Raw genomic sequence first — 26480 nt, forward strand, 5'->3', positions numbered from 1 at the left:
CAGTCTTTAAGTTCTGCGATAAAAGACAACAGGTGTGCTAAGATTGACAGGAGTTAGATTACATTGGCATTCATTCCTCCAAAATTCTGAGCATACTTGTAAATCAGGTTTTCCTTTTAATGAAAATCTGTCCGGCATGAGACTTAAGAAAATATTATATAATAAAAGCGAACATAGCATTCGTATTGTATGTTAGCCACTGTTCTCGACTCCTTATACGTGTTAAACCATTTAATTTTCACAACTCTATGGATTATACACTCTACTTCCTTTATAGGGATCAAGACACAGACGCACGGAAGGGTGATGACCTTGTCCAAGGTCACACGTCAGATACGTGACACGGCATGGGTTTGCACATGGCAGTCTGGTTTCAGAGTCTGTGTCCTCCCCACTACCACTGAGAGGCCATGTGGTGCATTCATGGCAAGGGGGCCAACTGAGAACTGGGTTCAAATCCAGAACCAGCACTCAGATTGTGCTCAGCCTCACTGCACCTCGGGTTCTCATCTGTGAGATACCATAATACTTATATCACAGTGGTTATACAATTTAAGAATGTAATCAAATTTTAAAGTCGAGTGTACATCAGGTGCCTGGCTTGAAGTAGGCATTGGATCAAGGTTTGGCTGCTAGAAGATAGGATGTCTTGATCCCAGTTTTGATCTGATAGCTACAGATCTTCTTTGAGTTACAGTGGCGTTATGTCCCGACAAACCCATCACTCGTTGAGTATATCGTAAGTCAAAAATGCGTGTAACACAGCTAACCTACCATAGGTCCTTGGTTAGCCTCACCTACCTTAAACAGCCTGGAATGCTTAGCTTGGCCCACGGTTGGGCAAAATCATCTAATACAAAAGCCCGTTTGATAATAAATGTTGAATTTAATGTTCAAATGTGTCATGTAATTCACTGAATATAGTGTACTGAGAGTGAAGACAGAATGGTTGTCAGTGAGTGGACTGCTGAGACTCGTGATCACGTGGCTCATGTTGGCTGTGCCCACTGTGAAGGCAGGGAAAGATCAAAATTCAAGATTCGAAGTTTTTTCTATTGAATGCATTTCACCTTCACACTATTGTAGAACGGACAACTCCTGTTGAACTGCCATAAGTCAAGAGCCACCTGTTTGTAAAAGCTGTGGAAATCAGAATACCAAGGCTCGTATGCTTTCACTGAGAGAAATTTCCAACTGAAACTCCTTTAAGCCAATTCAATTCTGTGGTCAGTTTTCTAAATTGTACTGTCTTTGTTTCCACATTTTTGTATTTTTTTCAATTTTAAGACATTCTTTGCATTCAGACTATTTGCATTTATCTTTTGGTATGTTTTTGACAGTATCAAATGTGACCAATGTCAGCCTCTCTGCTCCTGTGGGCTTCCCCTTATGGGAATTATTTCTGCCAGGTTCAATTTCTGCAGGCCAAATCCTACAGATCTAAGCATTGTAAAGAAAATCTGGTTCTATCATTTAATTTTTGTCTTGATAGCAACTGTTTCTATTTGCAGTTTGAGGCACTGTTGAGCTCACTTCGTGTTAATTTCTACTAAATCTTGTTATCCTGAGGTCAATTTTTGAAGTTCCATTGTTACTAACAAAAATGCTACTTTTTCCAGCGATAAACAATGTGAGTTTTACTTTGCTTTGAGAGACCTTTTGAGATCATTGTAGATTCATGTTCAGTTTTAAGAATGCATGCAGAGAGAGCCTGGGTCTCTTTGCTCAGGGTCTCCTGATGACGACATCTCACAAACTATGGTATATTGTCCCGTGTCCCCCATCTCTGCCCCAGGACACTACACCAAGTTGGTCAAAAGACAGTATGTTTTCATCACAGAAGGCCCTTTCGGGCTGCCTTTCATGGGCACGTGTACTCTGCTCCGTCTGGACCCTACTCTGCCCACCCTGTCTGCAATTCCATCCTTTCCATCACGTTCTAGATGGAATCACACACCATGTATGTAACCATCCCTCAGAGCACTTCTCTGGATGTTCGTCCGAGTTCTGTGTGTCCATAGTTGGTTCCTTTTCATTGCTGAGGGGTGACTGGTGGGGGAGGTTTATTTATCCGCTGAGCTATCAAAGGACATCTGGGTTAGCCCAGCTCAGGGCCAGTGGGAACACAGCTGTTGGGAACATCCAGGAATAGGTTTCTCTATGAACTAAGCCTTCATTTCTCTGGAAGAGATGCCAGGAGTGCCAACACCAGGCCACGTGGTGGTGACATGTCTAGTATCTGAAGAAACTGCCAAACTGGTTTCCGGAGAGGCTGTTCCCCTTACAATCCCACGCAGCCTCTGGGAGATCTGGTTTCTCCACCTTTCATGGGGTCGCTATGTCTGACGTCAGCCCTTCTGATAGCTGAACAGTGATAGCCTGTTGTGGTTTCAAATTGCATTTTCTCATTCCATAACTCGTCATTTCATTCTTAACAGATTCTTTCTGGCCAAGCTTTGAATTTTGATGAGGCCCAACTTATGTTTTTCTTTTACAGAAGGTGTTTCTGGTGCCAAGGCTAATAACTCTGCTTAACCTTCAAGTCTGAAGATTTTCTCCAAGTTCTTCCCTAAAACATTTTACAGTATTACAATTTACATTTAAGTCTATGATTCATTTTGAGGTAATTTTGTGTAAGATGTGACCCTTGGGCTGAAGGTCTTCTCTCTGTCTCTGTATCTGTCTGTGTGTCTCTCCCTCTCTCTGTCTGCCTGTGGATATCCACTTGTTCCAGAAATGTTATGTTGAATTGGCTGTCTTCCTTCACTGAATCATGTTCGCATCTCTGTCAAAAAACACCATTAGATGTATTTGTGCCAGCCTGTTTCTGGTGTCTCTACTCTGTTCCGCTGAGGAGTGAAACCTATCCCCTCAGCAATATCGCAGGGTCCTGATTCTGTGTCCCAAGCTATAAGGTTGGGTAGACCGATCTTCTCACTGCATTTCCTGTTGGGAAATTGAGGTGTTATGTGCACATTTGAGACTAGCCTTGTCCAGATCTACAAACAAACCTACCTGGGATTGTGGTGGGAACCGCAAGCAATCTGTGAGTTTGGGGAGAATTAACATCTTTATTCTGTTGAGGCTTCTGGTCGACGGACAGTATGGTCTCCTGCTTATGTCAGTCTTTAATTTCTTTCATCCACATTTTGTGGTTTTCAGCAGACAAGTCTTACATAGGTCTTGTTTGATTTATGTCTAAGTAAACCTAGATGTGAATGGTGTCGTAGTTTAGGCAGCTGTGAATGGTATCCAATTTTTTTTTTTTTTAATTTCAAGAACCATGTGTTCGCTGATAGTATATAGAAAGACAGTGGTTTGGGGCGTCTGGGTGGCTCAGTGGATTAAAGCCTCTGCCTTCAGCTCGGGTCATGATCCCAGGGTCCTGGGATCAAGCCCCTCCTCAGGCTCTCTGCTCATGGGGGTGCCTGCTTCCCCCTCTCTCTCTGCCTACTTGTCATCTGTCTGTCAAATAAATAAAATCTTTAAAAAAAAAAAAAGAAAAAGAAAGACAGTGGCTTTTGTATGTTGATCTTTTATTCTGTGACCTTGCTGAACCCACTTATTAGAAGATTTGTGCGCATTCCTTGGGGTTGTCACCCAGACCACCCTGTCATCCGCAGCTTGGTATTATCTCTTCTGTTCTAATCTTATCTCTGATTTCCTTCCCCCACCCAGCCCTAGAACAGGCATCCTTCCTTGCTTCGGATCTGGGACACAGCATTCTTCTCTCACTGGTGGCTGTAACGTTTGCAGAATAATTTTTGGAGATGCTCTTTACTGAGCGGAGGAGTTTCCCTCTATTTTTCTGAAAGGATTACTCATGAACGGGTGTTGAGTTTTGTTAAGTGCTTTTTCCGTATCTGTTGATATGTTCTTGTGATTTTCCTTCTTCAGCCTGTTAAATACGTGAGTTATTGATATGGTGACTGTTTTAAAGAATGGATGAGACTTGAATTCTTGGAATAAATCCCACGTCCTTGTGGCATGTGATTTGCTGATGTTTTCTTAGGGACTTTTATGTCTACATTCACGAGACACATCCTTGTGCGGTTTTTGGTTTGCTTCGTTCTATCCTTGTCTGGTTGGGTATCATAGTACCACTATCTTCTAGATACGAACCAGGAAGGGGTCCTTCCTCTTTTATTGTCTGTGAGAGGCTGTGCAGAGTTGGTGTCAGCTCTCTTAAGTGTTTGTGAAATTCTTTTTTTTTTTTTTTGAAGATTTTAATTTATTTTAGAGAGAGGGTGAGAAAGAGAGAGAGAGAGAGTGAGTGCATGGCGGGGGGCAGGGGCAGAGGGAGAGGGACAAACTCTGAGCTGAGCACAGAGCTGGCCCCAGGCTCAACACCACAACCCGGAGACCACGGCCTGAGCCCAAACCAAGGCAGATGCTCAGCCCACTGAGCCACCTAGGCGCCCCTAAGTATTGGTGAAATCCTTGGCCTGGAAATTTGGGGGGAGGATTTTTTAAATTATGAATTTAATTTTATTTGCTGTTATGGACAGTTTAAGTGATCTATTTTGTCTTGGGTGAGTTGTGGTAGTTTGTGTCTGTGGAGGACTTGGTCCATTTATCTAAGTTCTCAAATTTACATGTATACAGTTGTCCCCCGTTATTACCCTTCTGACGTCTTTAGGGTCTGTAGTGATATTGCGGTTTCATTTATGATGTGGAATCTGTGTCTTCTCTTTTTTCTTTATCAGTCAGTAGAGGTTTGTCCATTTCATCTAACTTTTCAAAAATCTGTTTTTGTTTTTGTTTTTAGTTTAATTGATTTCTGCTTTTTGTTATTTTATTCTTGCTTTGAGTGTACTTTGCTTTTTTCTAGATGCTTGAGGTGGGAGCTTAGATAACTAATTTGAGAGTTTCTCTTGTATTAAAACATAGCCACTATTTTGAAAATATTTTCTTCTAGTCTGTGGCTTGTTTTCTCATTCTTTTGATCAATAATTTTTTTCTTTTTAGGGCACCTGGGTGACCCAGTAGGTTAAGCATCTGACTTTGGCTCAAGTCCTGATTTCCAGGGTCCTGAGATTGAGCCCTGCAGCAGGCTCCCGGCTCAGCAGGGAGTCTGCTTCTCCCTTCCCCCACTCCTGCTCTTATGCTCTTTCTCTCTCAAATAAATAAAATCTTTTATTTTTTTTAATTTTTAATTATTTTTTAAAAGATTTTATTTATTTATTTGACAGACAGAGATCACAAGTAGGCAGAGAGGCAGGCAGAGAGAGAGGAAGAAGCAGGCTCCCCAGTGAGCAGAGAGCCCAATGCGGAGCTCAATCCCAGGACCCTGAGATCATGACCTGAGTGAAGGCAGAGGCTTTGACCCACTGAGCCACCCAGGTGCCCCAATAAATAAAATATTTTAAAAGAAGAATTTTTTCTTTTTTTCAATTTTAGAAATTTGACTAATGAAAGGGCCTATTTAGCTAGAGCAGCTCCATCCTGACCCTGCCTCTCCCCCTTTAGGGAACTTACTTAAAAACAAGTCCCAGAAACCAGTCCCAGGTAACAAAGCACAAAAACAAGGGTGGGTCAGGCCAGATGGAGTTATCCAATCGGTGGTGTCTGTCTCTCTAGCTACCAAAGAGTATGGGCCCTGCCCTTTGGGCGCCAATTCTGACCAAGATGATAGGCGAGTTCAAATATATACTATAGGGTAAATTGTAATTCAATTGGTCACTTATGTGTGACCTAGCAGGACTGTGTAGCTTCCTCTGTGTTACAATCTCATTGGTCACTGTGTGTGGCCAGGCCCAACCACATGGCCTTTGCCCTTAAAAGCTAGTCTGTAAAGAAGAGAGAAGTCACCTCTTTGCAAGGGATGGCCCTGGCCAGTCAGTTTGATTCTTGATGCTTGGCGCAAAATAAAGCTTTGCCTGACCTTCACTTTATATCAGTCTCACTCCTTTGACCATGGACCCAACAGACGAAGATGAGTCTCTATGCATTTCTGGGGGTTTACCCTTTTTTGGGGTTCACACAACATCTGGAATATGTAAGGTTAGTTCGTTTACCAAGTTTGTAAATTTTTCAAGCCATTATTTCCTTGAGCCCTGCCTGCTTTCTCCTCCCTTCCTGCCGTGACACTAGATCTTTTGTTATAGGCCCATAAGTCCACAAGACCTTCCCCCCTCCTCTCCCCCTGCCTTGGCAAATTTTTTTGTTTCTCAGATTGGGTGGTTTTGTTTTCCTTTCTGCTGTGGAGCCTATCCACTTAGCTTTTTATTTTTGTTGCTGTGTTTTCCAGCTATAAACTTTCCATTTGGTGATTCTTTATACCTTTCATTTCTTTGCTGAGACTTTCTCTTTGCCAAGACTTAGTTTTTTGTTTTTTTTTTTGTTTTTGTTTTTTTTTTAGGTGTTTCAAGTGTGTTCATAATTGTTTACAGAAGAACTTTTATTGTATCTGCTGTAGAATCTTTAGCGATTTCTCCCACTTGTCGTCCCCATGTTGTCTTTTTCATTCAATTTGAAATATTCTTGGTTCTTGGTATGACAAGTGATTTTCAGTTGAAATCTGGTCATTCTGAGTTTCATAAGACTAGATCTTATTTAAACCTTCTGTCTTATCTGTTTTCCTCTCTCACTGCTCCAGGAGGAGGGAGGTTGAGGCCTCATTAATGCCAGGAGGAGGGAGAAGTCGAGTTTCCCAGCCAGGCTCCACTGCCACCTGCGGTGTGTGTGGGGGTTCCTCATCACTGCTGGGGGAGGGTGGGAGTGCTCACTCCCCTTGAGGCCTCATGGATACTCCCTGATGGATGGATGGTGACAAAACTTCTCACTGTTCACTAGCCTTTTCTGACAGCACCTGGCAGGAGGAGGGAGGGGCACCCTGTTACTGCATGGGGGTGGTGATGGTGGTGGTGGTGGGTAGTCATGGTGATCACGGGCATGGGGGTGGGTGGTCGTGGTGACTGTGGTGGAGGTGGCAGTGAGTGAGGGTGGGTGGGTGGGTGTGGGGGTTGGAAGCCTCAGCTCCCTGTTTGGTCTGCACTGGCACTGGGGAACTGTGATGGCAGAGGTCTTTTTTGGCATGGATAGGGGTGGGGGCCACTGGGTTTGCTGTGGTATTTGGCTGGAGTATAGCTACTGTCTGAAAGTTTTCTGTCTTATTAGGCTGCCCTTTTCCTTGTTTGGCTAGGGACAGGAGACTTGTCGGTGCTTCTGGGTTGCCTGCTTCTTCCGCTCCAGGTCTGGGATACATGCGGTAGAACGGAACCCAGGGCATTCACGCTATACGGTTCCTCAGGTCCTGAGTCCATGGCCTGTTGGCCTTCTTTCCACGTTCAGACTCTGCTGGTGTTTGTTTCACAGATGATTTTCAGGGTATATATGTATCTGGGTAATAAATAAATACATTTATTTATTCTGAGGTTGTAATAGGGAAAAGTAAGTATATTCCATCTTCTGTCAGTCTGATTTTATACTGATTATTGTTTCCAATCACATTCACCAACAACTGACTAAAAGAATGGCAGTATGCATTTCTTTCTTGGAGGAGAGCGCAGAGAATATTAGTGGCATAAAATCATAGGATAGGGATGTGGGGTTAAAACAACCTGCTTGGGGCACCTGGGTGGCTCAGTGGTTTAAGCCTCTGCCTTCAGCTCAGGTCATGATTTCAAGGTCCTGGGATCGAGGCCCGCATCGGGCTCTCTGCTCAGTGGAGAGCCTGCCTCTCTGCCTCTCTGCCTACTTGTGATCTTTGTCAAATAAATAAATAAACTCTTAAAAACAAAACAAAACAGCCTGCTTGACTGTCTCCCTGACTGTATATTGACCACTGTGGTGAGCATGGGTATGATATCTTGGACAGTGACCCTGGACTTGTAGCAGAGAGTGGAGCTTGGAAGCCATGAACTGGATCGCAGAATGGATGAGCCCCACCCAGCCCAATATTTGCGTGCTCCATGCAGACCGTCTGTCTGGGAAGGGTGACGTCAGGGCCAGCAGCCCAGGTGCCCCACATCTCACAGAGGAGGAAGAATGGAAACGAGGCTCAGAGACACCAATCAGGGTCTGATGAATGGGGGTTGAGACAGGGAAAGAGGAACTCACATATATTACCAAGAATAAAATGCAACATTTGACTGACACTGTCTGCATTGGGCTCTGGGCACTGCGCTGAGCGGCTTATGCTCATTATCTACTCGGTCTCTCCCAAGTACGAATTATAACTTTGTTTTACAGATGAGCAAGCTGAGGCTCAGGAAAGGTAACTTCCTCCACAGATCAGCCGCATCAAGAGGAGGAGTTAGATTTGCAGGAAGTCTGAAGCATCCAGCACTGTCCCACAATGCCGGGAATGCATGCAGCATGTGGCTGCAACAGTGGATTAACTTGAGGGAAGAGGAGAGAGTAGGTGGAAATTGAAGCAAGATATAGGAGCATTTTTTAAGCAAAGGAGGAAGGGCCTGATGAGGCCTCACTGGGGGTTCCCAGGGCAGGGGAAAGGACACGAAAAAGGGAGAAGGTCCCGCCCCCACTACGTGAGAATATGGGTGCTTGGGTGACCCCATCTGTGGAGGGACCAACTCTTGATTTTGACTCACATCATGATCTCAGGGTTGTGGGGTTGAGCCCCGCCTTGTGCACCAAACTCAGCGAGGGTCTGCTTGTCCATTCCCCACTCCCACGCTCTCTCAAATAAATAATACATTTTTTAAAAAGTGAGAATGTGAGTCTCATCATGATCTCTGATCAAAATCCTGACCAGATTATCTTTCATGTCATTTCAAGAAATCCTAGTAAGACAATCAGGCTTATTCATTCTCTCTTTTCAAAAGATAAATTTACATTTGAAGAAAAACCTGGCTAATTTTTCGACAGAAGCTTTGCAACGTGATGGGTTAAGTCCTACTCAGCTTGTGGCTCCTTAATTTGAAAATGCCATGCTCCTGAATCATGCTGAGTCATTCATTCAGGGCTGGTGAGGTCAATTAGACACCATGTGGGTAGAACAGATGACATCATCCACCTCCTTCAGGAGGGACAGAGGAGAAATAGATTCCAACTGAATTTTGTTCCAAAAGACTGGATAGGACTGAGCAAAGAGGAGCAGTGTGCAAAGAATCAGAGCAGAAGATTCCAGCGAGCTCTTGGATGAAGGAGCAGTATCATCCAAAACATGTCACAGAACACCAGTTTCATGGAGTGATCCAAGGAAAAAAGGGGTTCGGGGTTTGTGTAAAACTCTAGGTTCAACAATTAAATTTCTTTACTGCAGGCCTTCTCAGAGCCTTTAAAACTTTCAGGTGCATTATAAACACCTGAGGGGATGTAGTATGCACTTGTTTACCGAAATCTACCCCCCACTCACCCATTCACACAATCTCTTTTCTATCTTGGAGATTGCTCTGTCTAGTACCTCACATCTCACCTTACATTGATTATTTTATTTGTCATCTCTCAAAGCATCCCTTGGAAATACCAATTAGAATTTGTAAGTTCTGAGACAGGAAGAGACTTATGACCCAGAACTGAATTCCCTCCTGCAGACTTTAGTTCTTCAAAAATGGGCCTGGAGGTGCCTGGGTGGCTTAGTCCTTAAGTGTCTGTCTTGGGCTCAGCTCATGATCCCAGGGTCCTGAGATCAAGCCCAGATATCGTGCTCCTTCCTCAGCCAGGAGCTGGCTTCTGCCTCTCCCACACCCCTGCTTGTGTTCCTTCTCTCCTCTTTGTCAAATAAATAAAATCTTAAAAAGAAAAATGTGCCTGATGTGTGCTCCCAAGGTTACTGAAGAGCTAATATTTTCTATTTAAATCGAAACTTTGATCACAAGTCATTTTCTTAAAACCCCCAAATTTCTATCCCCAACCATCTCAGCTCCCCGCATGAATCAATGAACTAGTTCATGAGAGGAACGTGCAGCTATTTTATATACTTTTCCAAATCAGTGTTCAGTTATAATCAGATTATAGAGGGCATCCATTGCCCCCGTCTCCCTCACCCCCGTGCGGTTCACTGGCGACTGGCTCTCAGCAGCCCGGTGTCCCGGCCCCGCGCTGGGTCTCGCGCGCCCTCCGGTCCAGGAAGCTGCTGGCCAGCGCGTGGGCGTGGTCTCTTCTGGAGGCTCTGGAGATCTTCTGGAACTCCTCGAAGGTGGCATCTTTTTCCCGGGAGATCTGCTCCATCCTCTGCTCCTTTTTCCGGATGGCCTCCTTGATGCCAGCGATGTGGCACTTCTCCTCCTTCTCGGCTTTCAGCTTCAGGATGTGATGGTTCTTCTCTCGCAGGACGCTGAGCTCGTGCATGTGCTGCACCTTGTCCCTGATGTCCTTCTGGACGTTGCTCCTGGCCTGCTGCCCCTTCTGCTCCGCCAGCTCCGCCAGCAGCCGCTTGTGCATGCGCGTCTGCTCCTCCGCGGCCTGTGCGCGCCGCCGCACCTGCTGCAGCCGCTCCTCCGGCTTCTGCGACCTGTCCCTCAGCTCCCTCGGGCGCTCGTGCAGCAGGCCCTGCGGGATCTCCTGGGGCCGCTGGGAGCTCTGCTCCAGGGACAGCTTCCTCAGGAGCTCCTCAGCCTTGGCCTGGCAGTCCAGCAGGACCTTCCGGGCCTGGTAGTTGACGAGGGAACTGAGGTTGGTCTCCTGGACCTTTTTCTGGGGCTCCGCGGTGGGCAGGTTCTTCCGGTGAGAGCCCTGCTCCAGCTTCTCCTGCAGCTTCGGGCAGTCCTGCTCTCGCAGGCCTTGCACCATCCTCTCCGGCTCCTGCAAGAGCAGCTCTCGGGTCCTCCTCCGGGGCGTAGGCTCTGGCTCTGCCACCTCCCGGGCTCGCTCCGGTTTCTCCCGCAGCGCCCTGCCCGCATGCTCTGCAGACCGGGGAGCGCTCCTGGTTTTGCGGTCCCGCCGTCGGACACGCTGCTCCTTTTGCCGCCACTGCTCCTGGCTCTCCTGCAGAAGCAGCTTGCGCTCCCTCTCCAAGGTTATCTGCACCTTCTGGTCTGAGCGCTTCAGCTCCTCCCAGGCCACCGCCGCCTGCTGCTGCAGCTCCCGCATCCTCTGGGCCTTCTGGAGCCGGGTCAGCACTAGGGCCACGATCTTCTGGTCCCTGGAGGACATGACCGCCTCCTCCAGCTTGCTCTTGAGCATCTGGGCGTGCGGGCTCTGAATCTCTTTGCTGGACACTGAAGGCTGGGAGAGTTGGCTGGCTAACGACTCTAGCAGATCACTGCTGTCCCTCTTATGCGCGCACACGTACGCCGACTGCGCCCTGAATTCTTGAGATGGCACGGAAGACTTCTCTGAAGGAGCCGAGGACAGGGACCAGTGACCTGGACCCCTGCACAGCGGCACCGCCCACTGGTCTCCACTCTGTGCCTTCTCCACCCCAAAGATCCCGCTCAGGGGGGTGTATGCTCCCTCAGGGTAAGGCGAGGGCGAGTCTCCCTGGGCCGGAGGGCTGTGCTGGTGGGGCTGCCGACGCCAGACTGGGCTGTGCGCGCCGCCTCCAGGGTGAGGCTTGGGCCCTGGCTCGCCCCAGGCGTCCTCTAGGTGCCGGCCTCGGGGCTTGGGCCTCCTGGTGCGGTCTGGGGGCCTCGTGGCCACGTCGGTCAGGCTGCGGCTTTCCCTTGGCGAGTGGGAGCACCGGCGCCGGCGAGGCCCCGCGATGGGCGTGCAGCGCGGGTAGGGCCAGGGCGCTGCAACCTCGTTCACCTCTCCCGGGGTCGTGGCCCCCGAGCCCAAGCACGGCTCAGTACCCGCTCCGGGCCCACGCAGCCGTGCAGCCGACGTGCGCTTCCCGCCGGTGGCCAGGACGCAGCGCGGGGAGAAGCGGCCCAAGCCCTCCATGCTCGTGGGCGTGTGAGCTAGGGCCCTGGGCTCCTGGGCTCACGGTGCTGGGACCTCCCCCAACCCCACCCTCTGCCCTCCGACCCCCGCCCCCGGTCCATGCCTGTGACGCTCTGCTCACTTCACAATGCTGCTCTATGACTGGCCTTCCGGCACCTGCGTGGCCAGGGGGAGGGGACTGCAGGAATCAGGGGCCCCAAAAGCTGAGGGGGCACTAGGATCCCCCAGTATTTCAGGCAGGGATTGACCTCGCATTTGTATACTTTCAAGTAGCAGGATTTTAAAAGAATCTAGTGAAGGGGTCATTCCAGAACGGAACTCGGGGGGATGGTCGTGGTGCCCTGTATGCAAAGTGAGCGGAGGCTGGAGCACATTCACACACTTCCCCACCTTTTTGCCGGTTTAAGTTAGCAAGCCCCAGTATGTTTTATTTACTGTTTTTTTTTTTTTTAAACTTTAGAACAGGAAAAAGACTAGTCTATTTTTTCCTTAGTGTAGCAATTACTGCCTTTGTCAAAATATGAATGTGTGCACACTTCTGAAATAGCACCAGCAAATTACCGCTGAACCCACATCCATTGCTTTTAGTCCCTTTTCTCCAGTTTTGCGAGATTATTTTTCCTTGTTGTTTTAAAAAAATTTCATTTTACTTTTTCAGTGTTCCAAGATTCATTGTTTATGCACCATACACAGTGCTCCATGCAATATGTCCCCTCCATTACACCCACCACCAGGCTCACCCAACCTCCCAACCCCCGCCCCTCCAAAACCCTCAGATTGTTTTTCAGAGTCCACAGTCTCTCATGGTTCATCTCCCGCTCCAATTTACCCCAACTCCCTTCTCCTCTCCATCTCCCCATGTTCTCCGTGTTATTCCTTATGCTCCACAAGTAAGTGAAACCATATAATTGACTAATTTACTCAGCATAATCTCCTCCATTCCTGTTCATGTTGATACAAAAGTTGGGTATTCATCCTTTCTGATGGAGGCATAATACTCCATAGTATATATGGACCATATCTTCTTTATCCATTCATCTGTTGAAGGGCATCTTGGATTTTTCCACAGTTTGGTGATTGTGGCCATTGCTACTATGAACATTGGGGTACAGATGGCCCTTCTTTTTGCTATGTCTGTATCGTTGGGGTAAATACCCAGTAGTGCTATTGCAGGTCATAGGGAAGCTCTATTTTTAATTTTTTGAGGAATCTCTGCACTATTTTCCAAAGTGGCTGTACCAGCTTGCATTCCCACCAACAGTGTAAGAGTTCCCCTTTCTACACATCCTCTCCAACACTTGGTTGTTTCCTGTCCTATTAATTTTGTCCCTTCAAACTGGTATAAGGTGGTATCTCAATGTGGTTTTGATTTGAATCTCCCTGATAGCTAATGATGAACATTTTTTCTTCTGTCTGTTAGCCATTTGTATGTCTTCTTTGGAGAAGTGTCTGTTCATGTCTTCTGCCCATTTTTTGACGTAATTATCTGGTTTTTGGGTGCTGAGTTTGAGGAGTTCATTATAAATCTTGGATATCAGCCCTTTGTCTGTAGTGTCATTTGCAAATATCTTCTCCCATTCCATGGGTTGCCTCTTTGTTTTGTTGACTGTTTCCTTTGCTGTGAAGAAGTTTTGATCTTGATGAAGTCCCCAAAGCTCATTTTCACTTTTGTTTCCTTTGCCTTTGGAGACGTGTCTCGAAAGAAGGCACTGTGGCCCATGTTCTCCTCTGGATTTTTATAGATTCCTGCCTCACATTGAGGTCTTTTATCCATTTCGAGGTTATCTTTTTGTATGGTGTAAGAGAATGGTTGAGTTTCATTCAAAGCTGTCCAATTTCTCTAGCACCATTTATTGAAGAGACTGTCTTTTTCCGACTGTATATTTTTTCCTGCTCTGTCGAGTTGTGGGTCTATATCTGGACTCTACTCTGTTCCACCTGTCTGTGCGTCTGTTTTTGTGCCAGTACCATACTGTCTCGGGTATCACAGCTTTGTAATATAGCTTGAAATCATGCAACGTGATGCCCCCACTTTTGTTTTTCTTTTTCAACATTTCCTTAGTGATTTGGGTCTTTTCTGGTTCCATACAAATTTTAGGATTGTTTGTTCCAGCACTTCGAAAAATGCCAGTGGAATTTTGATTGGGGTGCATTTAAAGTTTAGATTGCTCTGGGCAGTATAGACATTTTAACAATGTTCATTCTTCGATCCATGAGCATGGAATGGTCTTCCATCTTTTTGTGTCTTCTTCAGTTTCTTTCATGAATGTTCTGTAGTTCCTCGTGTATAGATCCTTTACCTCGTTTGTTAGGTTTATTCCCAGGTATCTTATGGTTCTTGGTGCTAAAGTAAATGGAATGGATTCTCTAATTTCCCTTTCTGTATTTTCATTGTTGGTGTATAAGAAAGCAAATGATTTCTGTGCATTGATTTTTATCCTGCCACATTACTGAATTGCTGTATGAGTTCTAGTACTTTGGGGGTGGAGTCTTTTGGGTTTTCCATATAAAGTAACATGTCATCTGGGAAGAGAGAGAGCTTATTTTTCCTTGGTGAGGTTCCCTAAGGTCCAGGGAAAAGCACTGGATCTGATCCTGGAAAGGTGAGTCTGAGTGTCTTCAGCCACTCTCCACCTATGTGGTCTTTGGCGTTCTGGAAAAGGTGAATGGAGGAGAGGAGCTGTCCTGAGGGTGAGAGAAAGTTATCCCTAAGGGCTTTGCACTTCAGTGCATTAGTAAATGTTATGTTGATGTCCTCAGTTAAGAATTGTGAGACTTAAATGTATATATGGGTTTACAGAAGTTTCTGCAGATTTCCCAGTTTAAGAAAAGACTAGAATTAGGGCAATTCCTTATTCATCCTATGCTGTGGGTCTTGACTATGCTCCTTTGTCTGGGGTACGGTGGGGAAAAGTTCTGGGCAATATTCTCAAATATGGTCACTCCTTACAGGAGAGGACCAAGCAGGACCCTGTGAGTTACCAACTTTGCACCAATCCTCCCAGGCAGGCCCAGTAGGAATTGATAACATGTCCTTAAGACAAATCTGAGACCTGGCCATGTACCCACAGTGCAGCCTCAGAGGGACCCATCAGCACATTTGGATGGGAACAGAAGTCCGAGATTTCTGTTGGTGCTACTTATATCATCGCCAGAAAAATGCCTCTGTGATGTGAATGTTTACTAAGAGGTGACTTAAAAAAAAAAAATCAAATTCCATCTGAAATGCAATAATTTAAATTAAGAGCTATTTGGGTATGAACTGAGTCATGCTGACACTCGAGTGTCCTAGCTCTAGTTAAAGCTTTGGAAAACACCTAGGAAACTTTTCTGCCTGGAAATCGGGCTGCAGCCAGTACCAGCCACTTCCTGTCACTGCAGAACAGGGTTATGGGGGACGGAACACAGGCATCCAAGGGCCAGGAGCCCTGCCAGCAACCCGTAGAGTCCCCTTGACTGGATGCTTCACTGCTCAAGTTCTGGCTTCTTCATCCCTGCTGGAGATCATCTGTGGATTTCAGCTCCAAATGTTACTGGAAAAGGGGAGTTCTGTCCAGTAAACACTGCTTCGTTCTGTAAAGCAAAAATGAGTTAATCCATGAAAAATGCTTACAGCAGTGCCTGGCATGTGGTTGCTGCCTGATAAATATTAGAATTATCTTTATGATTATGCCAAGAGGAGTAGGACTGTAGCAGTGTAGGGATGAATGGAAAAACCCAAGTTTGGTGCAAAGCCAGGCCAAGAACCCAAGGAGTCAAATTCCCATTTGTGGGCTCTTGGCCTCTTGCTTCCCCCAGGGGGTTCTCAGAATTCCTCGTGGAGCTGGAGATGGCTCCTCCCCACCCCCTCTGTTGCTGACTGAATGAAGGGCACAGTCTTAACTTGATCGTGGCACAGGGTTAGAAGGTCATCTGGAGCCCTTGCCCACCTCGTTGCCAGGAGAAACACATCTGGGGCACAGACGTGACAAGTGGTTAGTGACTTTAACAGAATCCCTAGAAGAGAGAGGCCCAGTTCAGAAGATGAGTTCATCTGGGTTGTCAGTCAGGAGGGTTCCACGCAAGGTGCTGTTGGCATGAAAGTTAGGGGCAGCCGGGACCCCACGTGAAGACATCAGGACTGTGGCCACGCCTGGCTTCCATGAGGACCTCCATGTATGGCTGGGAGCAGAGCTTCCCACTCCAGGATTGCGGCAGCTACCGTGGGCCCCAGGCCCGGTGGGCAGCTTTGCAGCCCAGAGGCCTCTGTCCCAGCCCCTCCTCTGCCTCTCTGCCCCCCGTAGCAGCTCACGCTTTACCTGCTCTACAGCCTGGGGCTCTTGGTAACACCTCATTGAGGAGAACTGGAGTTCTACTTATAGAGAGAGCTGAAAATCTACTGTGTAGACAACAGGGAGGGGCCCAGAAGTGTCTGGAAACTGAAAGAAGTGACCTGAGTGGGTCTATGTTTTGCAACTCAGCCTGGCAGCAATGTGGGGGGCAAACTGGGGAGAAGTGAGGATTGGAGAGGGACGAGCAAGGAGATCGGTTCGGTGATCCAGGTGAGCAAAAAGGAAGGTGAACCTGGACAGAGGCTGGGGGCCAGGAGGGGTCAGGTCAGAGGTCGAGGGACCAGGACCTGAGGGTGGATTCCTCCTGGAGAAGCCTGGGCAGGAGTGAATGGTAGTGACCAGCTCCATGGAGCAACAGTCTTGGAGATGAGGAACAACAGATAAAATACCTGGAAGGGACTGGACTGAGGTGGGGGAGGAGACACATTTCCTCTGAGGGCTGCCAAGGAGGCTAGAGAGCTTGGAGCATAGCAGAAGGGGGCAGGCATTGGATGGAGCCCTGGGGAGTTGATGCCCACCCCGCCCCCCAGGGCAGATGAAAGAGATATTTTCCTAATGCTAAGCTGCCAAGCATTCCTCCATACTGCAAACAATCAACTTTCTTTTTATTTGGCAGGAAAATCCCTAATGCATTTCCCTGATGCCCCAGAATTTGGGCCTTCTGCCAAATAAAGATCTGGGACCCCTGTTTTTCATTTGTTGGAGTTTTGGAAAATATGGCAAACGTGCTCAGACCACACAATTCAGATTACTCTCAGAAATGGGAGTATGCTCTACGTGCTTCCTGGGAAGCTGGCTCTGGCCACTTCAAGTTCTCTCTCAGCACCGCTCCTGGCTCTTGGAGCTACTTTGTGGCTGGTTCCAACTGTCAAGTGTTCTAGAATGCACGCTGGAGTTCAAAAACTGACTGTGAGAGAGTAGACCAAATATGTCAACACTTTTGTATACTGGTTACTTGAGATGCTTTTTTTTTTTTAAATATTTTATTTATCTATTTGACAGAGATCATGAGTAGGCAGAGAGGCAGGCAGAGAGAGAGAGAGGGAAAGCAGGCTCCCCGCTGAGCAGAGAGCCCTACTCGGGGCTCGATTCTAGGACCCTGGGATCATGACCTGAGCCGAAGGCAGAGGCTTTAACCCACTGAGTCACCCAGGCACCCCGAGATCCTATTTTTTTTTAAATATTTTATTTATTTATTTGAGAGAAAGAGTGAGAGAGAGCATGAGCAGGCAGAGGGAGAGGGGGAAGCAGACTCCCCGCTGAGCCGGGAGCCCAATGCCAGGCTCCCACCCAGGATCCTGGGATCAACCTGAGCTGAAGGCAGATGCTTCACAAATGGAGCCCCTCAAGCGCCCCGAGATGCTATTTCAAACACAAAAAGGAACTAAAGAAGATACATTATTGGGGTGTCTGGGTGGCTCAGATGGTTAAGCCTCTGCCTTCGGCTCAAGTCATGATCCCAGGGTCCTGGGATCGAGCCCCAGATCCGTCTCCCTGCTCAGTGGGGAATCTGGTTCTTTCCCTGCCTGCTACTTCCCCTGCCTGTTCTCTCTTTCTCTCTCTCTTAAATTAAAGAAAATACATTGTCAAAGTTAATTTCACATATTGCTTGTTTTAATGTGGCTACTAGTAAATTTAAAATTGCCCCATATATAATATATATCATGGTATATTTCTATTGCATTCCTTTGAGATCACCTTTTTTAAGAAGATGATTTCTGGGTCCAAGGTGTTTTTCTCACTGGCTGGATATGAGGGTAAATTATGAATTTTCCAAATGCAGCTTTGGAATAGTTTCACAGAAATTCAGTATTTCATGCCCGCCCCATGTTTTCTTCACCTCGGCCAAGAACACAGATGCCCCAGAGTAACAGTATCTACAAATACGGCACAGAGCCACTCTCCAAGCGCGCACGCAAGACACGGACGCACTAACAATCCAAGAGCCACCAAACAGTGAAGGAAAACCAATCTCATGTGAACACCCAGGGCGGTCAGCGGAAACCTTAGGCTCATGCCCTAGGAAGAATGAAAGCTGTAGTCTGTAAACTTCTTTAAAAAAAGAAAATAGTGGGATAGGAGCCTGCCACCATGAAAGTCGGGTTTCCATAGAGACCAGCATTTACACAGGGTTCAAACCTTCCACGTGGGAGCTTCCGCACATAAGCAGGTGGAGTGGATGCGGAAGTATCCCCGTGAGCGTGGTCCCTGCCAACCCCATGTGGCTGCCCCGCAGGTGGGGCTGGCCTCCGGCGGGCACACACGGGATATACTACACAGGGGGCACAGCCAATTCTTGTGAAGAAAAGAAAGAGTCAAAATAGCACTTTCCGAGCTAATGGTGACCCAGACACACAAAATGGCACAGTTACTTACTTTTGGAATCTTATTGGAAAGAGTTTGCATCTTCCGCACTGGGACGGAAAACATATTTGCTGAACGAATAAGCAGAAGCCACGTGTAAGTGCTACAGGGCTAGGTTTGTAAGGAAGCTGAATGAATGCTGGGTGAACGTTGAGTAACTGGTTTGTGCTGCGCTGAGGGTGGCTTTAAAGGGAAGAATCTTAAAACAGGAGAAAACCAGAGCTGTGGAATCCAGTGTGGTCAAGGGGGGCAGGAGAGGATTTTAGGCATTGGCGGTGGAGCGGCACTTCAGGATTTTGATGGTTTTCCCATTTGTCACCTTTGTGCAATTAAAAGCAGATGGTAATTAGCCAATTCTTGTGAAGAAAAGAAAGAGTCAAAATAGCACTTTCCGAGCTAATGGTGACCCAGACACACAAAATGGCACAGTTACTTACTTTTGGAATCTTATTGGAAAGAGTTTGCAATGCTAAACATCCGGAGAGGTTTTTCTGTAGAAACGTGGGGGGAAGAGTTGCACGTCATCATGTACCCAGTAAGGGGTCACTTTTTCATCCTCAAGAGAACAGGCATTTTGTTGAAGTTTTTCTGAAGTTTAAGTTTATTAAAACTTTGAAAAAAAGCATGGAGTTTTTAAAGTCTGTCTTTCCGTCCCCTGGTTGGTTACAGTTGAGCCTGGGGTTTTTAACTTCAAAGGAAAAGTGTTTTTCAGGAAGCTCTGAACAAAGGGGGACCACTGGGCCATGGGGGTCTGGCCGGGGTGGTCCACTGGGTCTGTGTGTAGCATAATGCCTGTGTACGTGAGCCCTTTGCTGGAGTTAGCAGCTGGGTGTGCACCCTCGGCCCTCCCCTACCCCCCAGTTCCAGCTCGGGCACCCACATGGAGAGCTGGGGCAGGGTCTCAGCCAGGCTACTATCAGTAGGAAGTGGCTAGAGGCACCTTGGTCTACCCATCTGGGTCTCTACATGGCCACTGTTCTGGGCAACATCAGTAACTGTCCCCCCCCCCCCAAACGGAACGGGGCTTCTTCTTGAAGTCTTGGTCCCAAGACTTCTTCTTGAAGTCTTCTCTTACCTCCCTGATCAGATGGACATCCCCACTGAGAACTCTCATTCCCACTGAGGACAGCCCCATGACCGCACCCACCCCTGTCCTTGGTGGTCCCAGGTCCACTGCAGGGTTACACATGGGGGCTTTGTGAATATTTACAAAGTCCTCTGCCAGGAAGTCCCCTGAGAAAGTGTCCCCATTACTCACTGAAGCACATCCAGTACCTGCTTTGGCCACACTGGTTGTGTTTCTGTGGAAAGACACGCCCTTCCTTCATTCAGCGGATAATCGTTGCCCTTGGCGTCATGCTGGATGTGAAGATTAAGACCTTGTTCCTGCTCTCTGTCAATTTAGAGATACCCGGTAGATGGCAACCATTTCCAGAAGAAAAGTCCTGAAACATCAGGAACGTCCCAGGTGAAGGACATCCTTTCCGGGCTGGAAGCATGGGGAGTGGGGATGAGTCACGGCAGTGTCCCTCTGTGGAATGTGCGCTCCAGGAAGACCAGCATCATTGGTTTGTTCCGTCCTAGATCTCCATGGCCCAGAGAGCATCTTCCGCACTGGGACGGAAAACATATTTGCTGAACGAATAAGCAGAAGCCACGTGTAAGTGCTACAGGGCTAGGTTTGTAAGGAAGCTGAATGAATGCTGGGTGAACGTTGAGTAACTGGTTTGTGCTGCGCTGAGGGTGGCTTTAAAGGGAAGAATCTTAAAACAGGAGAAAAGGCAAGGTGATGAGATGAAAAAGAAAAGTCAGGAAGATAACACTTTTAATGTAATTAACCCCTGAAGGTCTTTCTGAAAGCACTACCAGAGGCTCCTGAAAGCCACGAACTTCAGACAGTTAAGTGGCTTTGTGCCTATGTCCCTGAATGACCACCATGGAGGAGGTGGACCTTACCTCCGAGGTTCCCTTGCTGCGCATCACTGCCCCAGGCTGGCGGGGAGAGAGGAAACCACTTCTGTGGCCTTGGCCCCGTCGTGTCTCAGCTCGTCCATTAGGGAGACATGCTTAGATGGGGGCTGCAGGGCTCCCCCGAGTGCCTTCCCCTGCACCAGGCTGCTCCAAATTTCCCACCATCATAGAATACCTGCCATGAATGTGACCAGTTAATAAGAATGGGACCCATCCCAGCTGCTTCCCAGGTGTGAGCCTCATTGTTTAGCTACCAGAGCTGCTTCTGGGAGCTGAGGCTTGGCCTGCCGCCCTCCAAGGGGCATGCATGCTTTAAGGGAGCCCAGGCTTTGTGGCTGTGCACTGTGGTTGGATGCACAGCTGGAGGAAATGACCATCAGGCAGAAGAAGCTTGTCCCACTCATGGTTTTCTAGAAACAGGAGTCATGGAAGTCTCAAGAGACACACAGGGCAGCCCCAGGTGGCTGGGAGGCGGGGAGGCCAGGAGTGGCCAGAGTGTGAGAGCATGTAGAGGAGGTGGTGGGGTGTGTGGGCTCTGGTTTACTAATCTTGGGGAGGGGCTGTCTCTCCATGGTCAGCAAGGCCCCATGTCAACATGCCGGAACACGGAAAACAAAGACGTGGTTAATACACAGCAACGTACGCTGCTACAGCAGAACATGGGAATTCCCTTTTTGCTGTGTTGTCCCCAAACACCCAGTGTGGTCACACTTATATTTGAAGCCTGTGTGATGATATGGGTGAAGCCATCTCTGTTGTCATCGTTGGCGTACTGTGATAGATTCATGATGCTGGGTGCTTTCCATGTACCTGCGGGCCAGTGGGGAACAGTCCCTTCCTGACTCCCCTCCAAGTTATTCACACAGGTCCTATGTGCCCTCCAGTCTTACATCTGTCCCATGACACTAACTGCATATTTATTTGTCAGCATCTCCATGGACTATAGACTTTTGAAGACAAAGACTGTATCTTCTCCCTACCTGTAGCCTCCATTCCTAGCGCACTGGTGGAATGCATCAGTACCCAACAGGACACTTGGCATGGCAACCAAGTGAGTGCACTCCTCCTGTTCCCCACCCCAGGCTGTAGCTCCTCTCAGAGGGCGCATCAGGTTCTTTGAAAATTCTAGATCTCCATTAAAGCATGGCTTCCATGCAGAGCTAGGTTAATGTTCTAGCATGTTCTGAGCTTTTTCATGGGTTGTGGTTGGATGTACATTTCCCTGGAGGTGCAGGATTCAGGAAACTCAGAGAGAAGGCAGGTCAATGGGCTCCAGGCTCTGGTTTTCAATGTCAGGGAGAGCTTGGTGGGCACAGTCCTTTTTCCTTCTAATAGTACTTAAATAATTCGGGAAGACAAGTTCTGATTTCTCTACTGGGGTCCCAGCTATGTACTCAGCCACAGGTGGACCAAACAGGTGAGCACAGTTCTTTTTTTTTTTTTTCCCCCAATGGAAAAAGACAGTCTCTTTATTTACTTTTTTTAATTTTAAATTTTTAATAATTTTTATAAACATATAATATATTTTTATCCCCAGGGGTACAGGTCTGTGAATCGCCAGGTTTACACACTTTACAGCACTCACCGAAGCACATACCCTCCCCAATGTCCATAATCCCAACCCCCTTCTCCCAAACCCTCTCCCCCCAGCAACCCTCAGTTTGTTTTGTGAGAAGGTGAGCACAGTTCTTGCACTGAGAACTCATGATCTAGTCAGAGGCATGGGCAGGCAAGCCCCTGTCACAGTCTGTGCCACGTGCAGTCATGAAGGGTTGGAAAACCGGTGGTCCATCTCTTGGAGGTGGTGTCTTGTGGTGAGGGTTGAGCCTTGGGGCTCTGAGATGATGCAGGAAGGAGGCAGAAGGGACCACAGGGCGTGGAGTGGTGGGGTGCGTCGGTCAGCCTGATGCTGGACATTAGGTCTTATAGCCCCTTCTTGTTCAAGACTCCTGCTCGCAGATCTCCTGTGGCTTCTCTTGCCAGAGGCCTCCTTGGTCAGGTGACTTCTCTGACCTTCGTCTCTGGTCTCCCTGTCACCCCCCCCCCCCCGATGTCCCTCCTGTTTCCTGCATGTGTCTCTTTCCTGTCAGAAAACTGTATGGCTCACTCCTTTACTTCTTCCAGGTCTTCCCTTGAAAGTACCCCCAGCTCCCCTGTTTATTTAAAAAAAAAATCCCACCTCTTTCCTCACAAAGAACATGGGATGGACTGGAAGCTCCCCCTGACCACACCAGGCCCCTCTCTGCTTTCTGGTCACCTGGTTGCCTGATGAAGACGACCTTCTCCACTTCCCTTGCAAGCAGGTACAGCCTCGTGAGCAGGTTCCCGTGAGTGACTGGTGTAACTCACTCCCCTGGAAGGAAATGTTGGCCTTAGGCTTCCCTTCTTGACCACTTTCCTCAGGCTGGAACCTGGACATGCCAGGGATCCGGCTACAGCTATATGCACGAAGACGTTATCTTAGGGGGAGGGCAGAGCAACGATGCAGAAGGTATCCGGGCACCTGAGTGACCGTGGAGCAGAGTTGCCGAGAGAGAAGAGTAACCAGTCCAAGTGACTGTGTACTGGATCGCTTCATTACACTGACTTAGCCTGGACTTCACCTCCATCCCTCCTCCACCCATTCCCCAATTTATGATTTATATTTATTATATATCTATCATATTACATATTTATTATTCTGCCCAGCACTTAACAGCTCCAGACAGACCCAGTGCTTTCCTTTGTTGGCTTAGTGTGTCTTCCTTCACCAGAACGTAAGTTCTCAAAGGGCACAGACGTTTTGTGTTCTGTGATCACTTTCTCATCCTGTTCACAGCTGGTGCTCAACTAACACATCCTGAGGGAAATACTGCTGGCCACTGAAAGTGAAATCATAATTTTTCCCCCCAAAAGAGATTCACTAAGTTTTGAAAAATGTCTCATAGTGGGCAAGGAGAGGCTGGGGGATGGAAGGGAAAAGTGAGGGAAAATAGCACAGGGACCGCAGAGTTGAAGTCGGGCCACTGCACTGTGGTCAGTCAGTGACATGGGCACAAAGCCACTCCCCTCATGCTGGGGAGACAGGCCTCAGGAGAAACCAAACGTGCTGACACCTTGATCTTGAGTGGCTGGCCTCCAAAACTGAGAAGATAGACCTGTCTTGGTCATGACCCCGCAAGGGCTACGTGGTTAGGGCTGTTTTAGCAGACCAACACAAAAGGTCCTGTAGAAAACTCACAGCTGGGGTGTTGCGGTGGCCACCCTAATGTTTGTTTTTCTTATGTTGCATGAACAGAAGCAAATTATTCAGAATAACTTCTCAGTTGCATCATGTGTGGGTCAGAAACTATATTTGCTGGAGAGGCTTTTCTAAGAGAGGTGTTGGCAAATGTACCAGGCTCCCTCAGGAAGTATTCCATGAGGCGGAATGACCGCTTATTAGAAATGTCAGGGTACTCCAGCCTAGATCCCGTGTTTGGACAGAAAAACGTGTGTGTTCCTTTTGATCCTGATGGTGTCTGTACAAATGGGTTGCGCATTGGTTGAAGAACAGAGTTCAGTAGTATATACATACATACATGTAGACCTCTTACTACGGTAAAAACGTGCATGGTCAAATATTTCTCAGCTTTGCTGATTTGATGGCTTACTGAGGGGAAAAAAATGGAGTAAATATTCAAACGGCAGAGGTCAGTTATAGGACCTCTGAAATGTGGAATGGTGCCCAACTCAGTTTCCAGAAACCCCAAAGTGAGACCGTATTAGCAGGAATTAACTTGTGCCAAAGTCTCAAACCTATGGTGTGCAAAGCGGCCATCTCAATTTGATAAAGCCTAAACAAATAAATAAATACAAACCCAATAGAATCGGGATGGTTTGCTGGTGGTATCAGGAAAATAGTTTTCAGGGCGCAAACTGCAGCGGGTAACGGGGAGCCCCCGGAAGTGAATTGCCGCCTGCCTGCACCACCTCCTTAGTTCACCCTTCAACTAGAGGGAGACCAGCCTCGGGCGGAATGGTGGGCGGAGGAGAAAGGGGTCGGGGGAGTGGGCCACCCCTATGCGGGTGCCGGGTTGTGCTCCAAGAACCACGTGGTACCCCCTGAGGACTGGGAGCCAACACCCGAACCCCTCGGGTTGAGGCCCCACCCCTCCAGAGGCCTCCCTTTCCCGGGTACCCAGGCTTCTCCAGCTGCAAGGATCGCACCCCCACCCCGCACAGGCCCCCCGCGGGACACCCGCGCAAGCGGCGCAGACCCTGGGAGAAGCCAGGGCAGTTCCAAGGCACAGGCCTCGGATCGGAGTACCCGCGGATCCTGAAGGGCAAACGCCGGGATGCCCTGGGATGGGGAGAGTCTCAGCCGCTTCGGTCGCCAACGCCGGGATGCCCTGGGATGGGGAGAGTCTCAGCCGCTTCGGTCGCCACTCGGGCCCCAAAGGGACGCGCGGAACCTTCGCGGGGACCGAGGGCTGACCTGTCGCGGGCGCGCCGCCTGGGTTGGAGGCCGCCCGGCCGCGGGGCAGGCAGGTGCAGGCGCGCGGGATTCTGATTGGTCGCGGTGCCGTGGCGGCCCCGCCCCTCGCGGCCAGGCTTCGGCGGCAGACCGCGTGCCCGTACGCGCCCCCGCCTGCCGCGCGCCCCCGCCGCCGTCCGCGCAGCCGCGTCCTCGAGCTCAGGTGGCGGGCGCGCGGCCGGGCCGGCGTCCCCACCCCCCCCGCGCCGGAGCGCCCCGGGAGCCGGAGGGGGGGCGCGGGCGGGGGGCGGGCGCCGCCGAGGCTTCCGTCTGGCTCGCGCGGCGGCTGCGGCAGAGGTCGCGCACAGATGCGGGTCGGAGCGGCGCGGGGAGGCGGCGGAGGCGGGAAGGAAGCTGCCAGAGGAGCCCCGCAGGTAAGCGCGGGAGCCCGCGGGCCAGGGAGGGGCCGCCGCGCCGGGACCCCCCGCGACCTCGGGGCAGGACCGAGAGCCGGGCGGTGGGGTAGGTCGCGCGGGGACCCGCTGCCGCTCCGCGTGGTGCCCGAGAGTGACAATGCATAGGCCCGGGCAAAAGTGCGGGTCCAGCAGGAGACGCGGGGATGCTGCGGACTTAGCGGCCGAGGTCCCCACGCAATCCCGGCCCGGCCGCCCCTCCCCCGCCGTCCACCCGCGCGGCGCCCGGCGGCGCTGCCGCGGGTTGCGCGCGCCGGGTAGGGGGGTGGGAGGTGATGCCAGTGGGGGCCGGGAGGGGGGTTCCCGCAGGGAGGGGGATGGAGGAGGGGAGGCCCCGCTGCCCCGCGGCCCCGCGGCTCAGGCACCGCCGCGTCCGCTCCTGATTGCAGGCGCCTGTGAGCCGGATGCGGTGCGTGGACGAAAGATGCATCATGGAATGAACCCGAGCCCGGGAGACGGATTTCTGGAGCAGCAGCAGCAGCAGCCGCCGCCCCCTCGCAGGCTGCTGGCCGTGGTCCTGTGGATCCAGCTGGCTCTGTGCTTCGGCCCCGCACAGCTTACGGGCGGTGAGTGACCGCAGGGTCCGCGGCGTGGGGGTGGGCGCCAGCAGGAGACCACCCTCCGCCGGGACCCCCGGCGTTTCTCCGATGCCTGCGCGCGGCGCGCCCAGGGTGCATGCACAGCCCCATGGTGCCTGGAGCTGCCCAGCGGCCCGCAGCCAGGCTCCTCCGAATGGGGCAAAATGAGCGGGCCCATTACCCTCACTTGGGCCGCGGGCGAGCCAGAGACGGGGAGAGGGCACTTCTGTGCTGAGCGCGCGTTTGTGGGCCTGTGCCTGGTGTCAGAACCCTCAGAGGACAGGGACCAGGTGTCAGCTGTCAGATAGAATCCGGGGCAAGTTGCCAACACCCCCCCCCCCTCCTCCTTGTGAGTTTGAAAGGTCTGAGGAACAGGCTAGTCTGGCAGAGGGACGGGTCTGTCGGGAAGTTCACTTTCTCTTACCTCTGGAGGTGCTGAGTTCCTGCACTGCTGTGCGGGTGTATGGGGGCCGGGGGGGGGGGGGGGGGGGAGGCACAGAGGGTCCCGTCAGGGGTGCTTCTGGGGGATGGCTTTGTA

At 49.6% G+C, this 26480-nt stretch overlaps 2 protein-coding genes and 1 long non-coding RNA gene across 7 annotated transcripts in view; 1 reads left to right on the top strand and 2 right to left on the bottom strand.

Annotated features, from left to right (window-relative positions):
* Nucleotides 1-26480, bottom strand: part of LOC309850529 — a 510333-nt gene that overhangs the window by 76231 nt on the left and 407622 nt on the right. The window lies entirely within an intron of this gene.
* Nucleotides 9865-11871, bottom strand: CCDC185 (coiled-coil domain containing 185). Its single transcript, XM_082702592.1, has one exon. The coding sequence runs from the start codon at nucleotides 11788-11790 to the stop codon at nucleotides 9982-9984; it is 1809 nt and encodes a 602-aa protein (XP_082558718.1). The 5' UTR covers nucleotides 11791-11871; the 3' UTR covers nucleotides 9865-9981.
* SUSD4 (sushi domain containing 4) overlaps nucleotides 25163-26480 on the top strand; it is a 78246-nt gene continuing 76928 nt past the window's right edge. For 2 of the 5 annotated variants that reach the window (XM_082704552.1, XM_082704555.1), the window contains exons 1-2: nucleotides 25167-25325; nucleotides 25754-25930. In XM_082704552.1, coding sequence (XP_082560678.1) covers nucleotides 25789-25930 — 142 coding nt within the window. In that variant the 5' untranslated portion in view covers nucleotides 25167-25325; nucleotides 25754-25788. Of the gene's footprint in view, nucleotides 25326-25753; nucleotides 25931-26480 lie in introns of all 5 variants that reach the window. The other 3 variants (XR_014304306.1, XR_014304307.1, XM_082704554.1) reach the window with 3 other exon arrangements.

Source organism: Mustela nivalis, assembly GCF_964662115.1.
Source record: "Mustela nivalis genome assembly, chromosome: 16".
In the NCBI taxonomy this organism is placed as follows: domain Eukaryota; kingdom Metazoa; phylum Chordata; class Mammalia; order Carnivora; family Mustelidae; genus Mustela; species Mustela nivalis.